Source organism: Dryobates pubescens, chromosome 10, assembly GCF_014839835.1.
Source record: "Dryobates pubescens isolate bDryPub1 chromosome 10, bDryPub1.pri, whole genome shotgun sequence".
Taxonomy (NCBI): Eukaryota; Metazoa; Chordata; class Aves; order Piciformes; family Picidae; genus Dryobates; species Dryobates pubescens.
In genome coordinates, this window is record NC_071621.1 from 21,884,642 (window position 1) to 21,893,902 (window position 9,261).

At 42.8% G+C, this 9,261-nt stretch overlaps 1 protein-coding gene across 1 annotated transcript in view; it reads left to right on the plus strand.

Moving 5' to 3' along the window:
- KATNAL1 (katanin catalytic subunit A1 like 1) overlaps positions 1–8,370 on the plus strand; it is a 41,950-nt gene extending 33,580 nt beyond the window's left edge. The window contains exons 8-11 of the mRNA XM_054164892.1: positions 565–691; positions 1,644–1,778; positions 4,857–4,983; positions 6,496–8,370. Coding sequence (XP_054020867.1) covers positions 565–691; positions 1,644–1,778; positions 4,857–4,983; positions 6,496–6,694 — 588 coding nt within the window. The 3' untranslated portion in view covers positions 6,695–8,370. The remainder of the gene's footprint in view (positions 1–564; positions 692–1,643; positions 1,779–4,856; positions 4,984–6,495) is intronic.
- Positions 8,371–9,261: the final 891 nt, after the last annotated feature.

Here is a 9,261-nt window from a genome sequence, read left to right on the forward strand (position 1 = left end):
TTATTTGGTTGTGGGATAACAAACCCAGAGAAAGTAGATTTGGGAGTGGAAGGAAGTGGAGTGTTTTAATTGTTTCTGTTCTGAATGATGGACACAAGCCTCTCAGTGAAGTTGTGGGTTTGATCTGTCATGAGAGGTATGTGAAGGACATGCCCATGAGTATCTATACTGAGGAGTCATTCACCTCTTTGCACTGCTGCAATACTCTGTTAAAACCTGTCTCTTCTGAGACAGGCTGAGCTCCTTTCTGTCCTCTGTGCTTACCCCTCTGCAGCACAAAAACCTGGACATGAAATCTATCTGTATTTTGTGTTCCTTTTCCCCTTTGCAAGACTGGTTGCTGAGGAGAGCCAACCAGCAACACCTCCAATTTAAGGAGTACAATTTAAAGCATATAAATGTCAGCATTTGCCAGACAGTTAGCAAATCAAGATTCTGAATTACATTCTTGTGGCAGGCAGGGAAAATATGTATGTAGTATGCCTGGTGGGACTGGGTCATGGTCTGATGAGGGCCTATGCTTGTGGGTGCAGCATTAATAGCAGTCTTTTCATTTGAATCAAGGCAAGGTTTTACGCTCCAACAACAATCTTCATTGACGAGATAGATTCCATGTGCAGCCGCAGAGGCACGTCGGACGAACACGAGGCGAGTCGCAGAGTCAAGTCAGAGCTGCTTGTGCAAATGGATGGTAACAAGTGTTTAGATCTGAGTCTGGGGCTGGGGCGTTGTTTCTTTACAGATGGGAATGTAAGAACTTGAGCAATCTAGAAATTCTGGCTTTGTGGATAGGGCAAGACTACTGCAGGACTTGAGAGAGGTAGTGTATTTTTGGAGTTTCCAAAGGCAGATAACTGTGAGGAGTGTTCTGCTTTATTTTTGTCTGAAATGGCCATTTCGCTGGTAAGTTGGCAATTCATATTTAAGAGACATTCTAGGAGAAGCAGATAATGGAGATTTGTGTAGCTTAATGCAGGTCTTTAATTGTGATGCACTTCAAACAACTTTCTCCCCTTCATTAGAGTCTCCAGCTCAGGGACTCCATTGGGAGATCTGATTTTGCTGTACTCTCTGGTGGCAGCTAGTTAGTACCATTTTAGACAGGTTTGGTATCTGTTCTCTTGTTATATAGCAGTGGTGACCATCTGAGGAATGTTGCATGGTGTAGTGGGGCTTGATAACCACCTCTGTACTGCAGCTGCTGTTTAACTACTATTTATAATGTCCTTTATCATGCAGGTTCATTGTCATAAACTCAGGGTAGACAGCTTTTTGCCCCAAAATGATAATTTCTTTGCAGTCCTCTTTTGGGAGGCCAAGGAATGATTTCTGTGTCTTCTACGGCCAGGTTTGACGGAGATGCCACTTTTGGTGGGACTGGTAGTGCTACACTTACATAATGACTGTTACTAGCACTGTCAAAGAAATCCATCCTCTGACTCAACAAACAAACTAACTGTCCCCCTCTCTGTGACAATGATGGTCTTGTCATATCTAAGCTATGGGAAGTTTGGAAAGGGACACTAGGGCTATATAGTGCTGTTGCTTAGCTTTCTCCAGGCTTTTGCAATGCTTTTTCTTGGCAAGCATCTCGATCAATAAGAGCTGCGCATTGAAATTGCTCTGAACTGTTGTGCTTGCAGGGGTAGGTGGTGCTTTGGAAAATGATGACCCTTCCAAGATGGTTATGGTATTAGCTGCTACAAATTTTCCCTGGGATATCGATGAAGCTCTGCGACGGAGACTGGAGAAGAGGATTTATATACCTTTGCCCACAGGTATGTTTGCCTTGAGCATTTTCCTTTGAAATGGCCTTTGCAAAGGGAAGCTTAGAATTACTGCAGGACTGCTGAGTTTTGAAGGAATCTTGATGGTTTTGTGATGAGCAGTGAAATTCAGGGGTTAATCATTTGGCTGGGTCACATTATTTTTAAAGAAAGTGAGAGAAAGAGAAAAAAAAACATAACAAAACCAACTACTAGCTTGAGGGCTTAAAAACAAAGAGCTGTGACATTTCATTGCAAGGCCATTGATGGCTGCTTACAATTTGAAAGAGAGTTAGTTTTAATGAGCCTAGCATTATTTCAAATGTTTAACAGTCAGTCCTTGAGCAATCATCAAAGGCAGCCGTTGGACATGTTCAGAAATACTGCAACTGCACTCTCTGCCCTTGCAGACAAATGCAAAGAAGTGGATCCGTGAATTTTCACTTACAGGCTTAGTTCATTGTAAATCAGGGCTTGCTTGCCTTTGTGACTGTGCTTCCAGTCACTCAGAATGCAGCAGGCTGATTGCTTTCCTGCCCTACAACGTCTCAGCTTGCATTGTCTTCCCCAGCTGTCATTCACCTGTCCTATTAATTTTGAGATTCCTATCACTTGAAGTTTGCATAGCTTCCTTTCTTCTTGGTACAGTGGATGCCTCATCTCCCTGCATGAGCGCTCAAGATAACAAGATGCGTGTTCATGGTGACAGCAGTGGTGATTGAATTTAGCAGGTATAAGGACACTTAATAGTTCTACAGCTTGTCTTTGCAGCTTACAGCTGGAAACAGCTCCTAACAGGATGCCTGTCTTTATGACCAATTAGTTTAAAATCCTATCAGCTCTTGCTCTTGTTTCCAATTAAACCAGGTTGTTTTTTGACACAGTGTGTTACACCCCGGACAACATGCAAGCTGGGCTCCAGTTTAATTTGCAGTATTATGGTTCTGTTCCATCTGTTTTGTAAATAAGAACATTGGGCTGTTCTGGGCATGTCTAAATGATGCATTTGTAGCTGTGCTGTGTGATTTGATATGGTTAGGCATGTTAATGGAGAGAAGTTATATGTCATATATATACCTGTGTATTGTGAAATTTGAGGCAAGCATATATTACATTAATTCCTAGCACTGACATAGGCTGGGCAGCGACTGGCTTGAGAGCAGCCCTGAAGAAAAGGCCTTGGGGGTGCTGGTGGATGGGAAGGTCAACATGAGCTGCCAGTGTGCACTTGCAGCCCAGAAAGCCAATCACATCCTGGGCTGCAGCAAGACAAGCATAGCCAGCAGGTTGAGGGAAGTGATTCTCCCCCTCTACTCCACTCTGGTGAGACCCCACCTGGAGTACTGCATCCAGTTCTGGAGCCCCTATTACAGGAAGGATCTGGATGTGCTGGAACGTTTCCAGAGAAGGGCCATGAGGATGATTAAAGGGCTAGAGCACCTCTCCTATGGAGACAGACTGAGAGTTGGGGCTGTTCAGTTTAGAGAAGAGAAGGCTTTGAGAAGACTTTATTGTGGCCTTCCAGTCTCTGAAGAGGGTCTACAGGAAAGCTGGTGAGGGACTTTTTAGGGTGTTGGGTAGTGATAGGACTAGGGGGAATGGAGCAAAATTTGAAGTGGGTAGATTCATGTTGGATGTTAGGAAGAAGTTCTTCCCCATGAGGGTGGTGAGACACTGGAATAGGTTGCCCAGGGAGATTGTAGAAGCCCCATCCCTGGAAGTTTTTAAGGCCAGGCTGGATGTGGCTCTGAGCAACTTGATCCAGTGTGAGGTGTCCCTGCCGATGGCAGAGGGGTTGGAACTAGATGATCCTTGAGGCCCCTTCCAGCCCCGACAATTCTATGATTCTATGATTATCCTATGTTTCATTCTCAAAATACTGCAAGGTCTTCCTTAGCCCCATAGCAATGATTAGAAGAAAGTTTTCTGATACAGGATGTTCCCTGCAGGTGTGCTGTGTGTACAGTATGTTCTGTAAATAGTAAATCCCCATCTTATAGCTAGTGCCAATTGTGTGTGATTGATAACTCCATATTCTTGACGGTTCTGCAAAGCAGACAAACCCAGCAGCTTTATACAAGCTTTATAATTTCTTTTGTATTTCTCCTCCCCCAAAAATTAAAGGGGAAAAAAAAGGGGTGAGGGTTATCAATAAATAAAACATAACTGTGTACACTTCCTTAGGACTTTTAGCCTTTTCTACTACTACTACGGATTGTCCTCTTTTCTAGGTCATAAGAAATGGTCACTGTGGAAATGAAGATGCTGAGTTGATATATTTTTTGGTGCAGTGAAAGCCAGGAAAGCATTCAACCCTTGCTTGAACATCCCTGTGTAGAATAACACTGAAGCTTAAGCTGTCAAATGTGAATTCCCTTTTTATAAGCCTAGGCTGCTGAACACATGCTGTCCCTGAATGCACAAATGCAGGTGCCCTCTACAAGAGCAGTGGCTAATGAGCTGTGTAAGTGCTCATTTACACAACTGGCTATCGCTGTGTGCGTGCTGCATCCAGATCTGAAAGAGGGATACCAGCTGATTTTGTATTATAAATATATTAATATATATTGATTCTATGAATGTATCTGTTTTCTATCAGGCTGCAGCAGCTTTTTTGGGTCCCAACTGAGTAAAATGCTTAAACATATGCTTAAAGTTCAGCCTATTATTAAGGGGGTTGTGCTGTCTGAAGCTCTGTTAATAGAATCCTCATTGCGGTCCTCATGAAACTGCACAGTGAGTGAATCCACAGGGATGTGAGAAGAAGCAGACATTTGTAAGATTGTGCTTTTGTGCCCTTGGGTAGTATGTGACCAAATGCTTTGTCACCTGAGACATAACAGGCATTTTTAATGACCTATGACTTTGAAATGTGTCTCTGGAGCATGCTGTCTTAACATGCAGCTTTTAACCATATACTTTATTGTATTTGGTTGCACAATTTACTGTGGTGTATTCTGACTCTTTTCTTATATTAAATCCTTTTGTTTATATTTTTCACTGAAACATCTAAATTGTGTTTATATGTTTGGTTGGGTTTTTTTTTAAGTTACCCTTCTAAGTCTTCAAACAACCACTTTTGTGTTGTAGCAAAAGGCAGAGCAGAACTACTTAAGATTAATCTTCGGGAAGTAGAACTGGATCCTGATATCAGCCTTGAAGAAATTGCAGAGAAGATTGAAGGCTATTCTGGTGCTGACATCACTAATGTTTGCAGGTAGCTCATTGTCCTTAATTTGCAAATAAAACTGCATGAAAAGTCATTGTTTGCATCCCATGATGAAAGGCAATACCTGCTACAGCTGAAGCCATGCTAAGAGTGTTGAGGCTCAAATCTGTTTTACTGGAACCATGTTACTGCATTACTGTCACTGTGGAGTGGTCTAAAGATGATGGAGTCTCTCTGTGAGATGTGGTTTTCTTGGATCTGAAGAGAAAAAAGGAATTTTCTGAGCAAATTTCTTGTTCACTGAATTTGTCTGCCCTGGTTAATGAAGTGCAAACCAGGTTTGGATTATTCCTTTATTTTTCAGATCCAATGAGTTTAAGAGCTAGAATTTTGTGATGCAAAGGAGCCTTTCATAGAATAATTCTTCAGGACTTCTGTTTGCTCTGTGCTTGGACAGCCCCCAGTTGCAACATGGGCTTGGCTTCTGCCTGAATCTTCTAGGTGCTGCAAGGTTTATAGAGTTGATAGCATTAGTCACAAATTCATTTCTTTTCTGTTCCCACAATTTGTTTCATTTTTTCAAAAATGAGTCTTTTCTGCTGGAGGAGAGGTATTTGAAAAAACTTATTGGGAAAAAGTCTGTGTCCCTTACAGTGTCAGGGTCTCTGACAACAGAAATTGATCCTTTAAGAACATAGCTTGGGATTTATTTATTTTTTTCCTTCCCCTGCTTCTTTGCCGAAATGGTGAAACGACTCCGTGGTTTTCAAAACTCAGTGCGTGTCACACGGCGCAGTAGTTAAATTACCTGTTCTCCCCGAGGCTTCTGTTATCTCTTGCTGGGAAAAACCTGGGGAAAGAAGAAAAAAAAAATGTAATTTCAGACTGCATGTGGGCTGTGGTGTGAGGAATGAGCAGTGTTTTCCATGCCAGTGGGCCATGCTGGCAGCATCTGAGCCGAGGAGGAGTCACGAAGCAGGTAGAGCATGAGGAGCCACAGGCACTGGTGACCTCAGCCCTGCAGGACCATGTGATGCTAGTGTCTGATGCCTCCTGCTCTACAGATTCAGGTGCTTTGTGCGAGCAGGCAACAGAGCTGGGCTGCATTCCAGGCACTTGCTGACTGTCCTTTTGGGCTGCATGGAGCAGAGAAGGCTGACATCTAAGAGGAAAGGTGTGCAAAATCCAGGCTACCTTAAAAAGGAATAAATATTTGAGCGCAGTTCCTCTCCCACCCTGCCTGTTCCTGCACTGAGACTGTAACATTTAATCTCTATGAATCATTGTAAAAGGTTTTCAGTTTTATATTCTTAATTATCTCTGCACATTTACTATATGCTTAAATGGATTTTGTTGCCAGTGCTTTCTGTATGTTGAATTAATGTAGTGATCTGGGAACATGGAAGCTAAGGAAGCTGTGAACTGCATCTTCTAGGGTAAATAAATGCTCTCCTAAGTGTTCCTGCAAGTGGTTTCCAGCAAGAGAATACAGTCACAATTCATAGGCTTGCAGCACATGCTGCTAGCTATTAATTCTCTTCCATTGTCCTCTGTTTCCAGGGATGCCTCTTTAATGGCAATGAGACGACGTATTAACGGCTTAACTCCAGAAGAGATTCGTGCGCTTTCTAAAGAGGAGCTTCAGATGCCAGTTACCAAAGGGGACTTTGAGCTGGCTCTGAAGAAAATCTCCAAATCTGTTTCTGCTGCAGACCTGGAGAAGTATGAAAAATGGATGGCGGAGTTTGGGTCTGCTTAATCTCAGCGACAGCTCCTTTGCTAGCGTTCTATGGCTTTTGTTGTTTTCACTTGCAGAATGAGTTAGAAATCTTTTTAAAGGTTTAAGAAAAGGTCTGTCTGTGCTCCCATCTCACTCTTTTCTGATGACAAGATCTTTTAAACTCCAAAAAAGCTAATATTGTAAAAGATGTTTTATCTCCAAAATAGTAAAATAAGGCAAACAGGAAGGGAAAGTCATACTTGTGAGGATAATCTTTTTCCCATGAAGAGCAGTGTTACTCAACTCCTGCTGCAATCAATAAATCAGCTGGAGGATGTGACTCCAGAGGAGTTAACAAGGGTTTGCTGTATCCCCTTCTCCTAAGTGCTACTCTTCTGTTGAGCTCCTGACTCTGCCTCTCTTGAATGTGTCATCGAAGTTACTGTTAGCTCTCTCTCTGCTGGGATACTCGGAGCAAAGCCTGTGGGTCGGTTGGCATTGCACAGAAGAAATGAGGATCAGTTTTCCATCAAGACATGGGCTTGGCTGTCCTCTTACATACATCCATTTGGAACTGATGCCTCTTCAGACTGTACTGATGTTACTTGTGATGACTTCTGATGGAAATAAGAGGAAGAGAAAAGGGCCTTGCTTGCTTTCAGTCCACATTTATGCTTGATTTCTGAATATGATTTGTACCAGTTTGACCAGCAGGCACTCTGACTTAAGTTGCATCTTGCACTTTTTTGCTTATGTACCATCCTGTACTTTGTCTGGATAGCATTAGTTAGCAACCAAGAGCTTAGTACAGGAGAGACACTAATGTGAAGGCTGCCTTTGAAACATAAGGCTGTCCATAAGACATGTGGTTGTGGACTTCCGCTTCCTCTGATTACACATGAACTGTTTCCTAGCTTTACTAGGCAATGGAATTTGCACCTGTTTGTGTTACAGAACTGTTCATGCTTAATTTTTTTTATGAAGATTTTTTTTTTAAATGTATAAATGTTACTGATTTAGGGGAGAATAATCTGTACAATCTCTCTTACTTGTTTCTTCCCTTCCCACATACAAGTGTAGGGATGAGAAGGGTTGGGTTAGAAACTAGCAGGAGAAATCCTCTCTTTAGAGTATAACTGTCACACTGACTTTCCAGCTTTTCACAGACTCGGGCTGTGAGTCTGACATATGAAGGTTTCCCATGGTAGGAATGAGAAGAGGTCAAATTTACAGAGGAATGTGTGAGCTCTCAAATTTGTGGTGATTTTTTTTGACGTGAGCCTGAAGTATCTTGGTGGATGTGAGCTGCTGTGCAGTTCGGTAGATATTCTGCTCTTCGGCTCTCTGCTGAGGTTCCTAGTGGTGTAGCCAGATGTGGCAGACTGCTGGAGTAGGAAACATGTAACACCTCTCCTTGAATGGGAACATGTCCTTATTTGCTCCTTTTTACTAGTACTTGGAAGTTCCCAATAATGTCAATAATGCCTCACATTGGTCTCTTGGACCATGATATGTGAACCACTAAGGCAAGTGCTGCTCAAGCATGTTTAACTGTTCAGTAGCAAGGACTGTCAGAGTGCATGCATGGCAGCTCTGCAGCATCTGTCTGATCACAGGAGTGACTTTCATTGCTGCTTTCTCTGACAGTATTCCCTTTTTTATTTGTATGTGAAGACCGCATCTGAGATTGATCCTGTCATTATAAAGGGCTGTCCAATTTGTGTAGGGAAACACCATGGAGGTTCTGCCAGTCTTGGATCTGACATGAAGTTCAGTCAGGGCTTTGTAGTGTCTTTCCATGGGCATGCCAGAATCTTCTGGGGCCTCTAGGCTGGTTGAAACACATCTGCTGTTTTATACCTTTCCAAGAACAGAGAATCTCTGCTGCCTAGCATTAGACCCTGTTATACTCTGGGTCAGGGAAGGTAGTGCAGAAAGATATCAGCTTGTACCCTCTTTGCCTACAGGGAGAATAACTGCTTCTTTCCTGACCAGTTTGCACTGACTGCACAGTAGATAGAGTCCTTGGGATTCACAGAACCTGTGGCTGTCAGACTAACAGGAACAAGTTCTCCCTGCTTTGAAAGATGAGCAGGGTGAAACCATGTTGAATCTTTATACAGGGCTAGTCTGTGCCTCCCAGGGAGTAACTGGACTTTACAGAGAGAAAACTCTGCAGACATTGCTACAGCCTATTATTTCTTCCTTTGAAAGTTGTAGGATACAGCCCTTACTCAAATTAGTAAAGCAGATTAGCACTTCATGCTCTCTCACTAGAGAGGCCTTTACTGCCCAGGGAGCTTAGTCTAGGCAGGCAAGATCTGGAAGGCAGTGGACACGAATGCCAATAACTTGCAATGTTCATCTGCCCAGGAGCAGTGCTGAGACACAGCAGTTGCTGCTTAGAAGGATCTAAGTACCGCTTTGCTCAGTTTCGTATTGCAAGCAGCAGTGCTCTTCCTCCTGTCGACAGCACAGCGTTTAGCAGCAATGTTGTCATTTAGCTCTTTCAGAAACCTTCTGCTTTAAGTTATTAAACTTCCCTCTTGGATTTAAGCAAAATTCTCTGCACTGGGCATTAACTCTAATAAGAATTATTCAGGTGC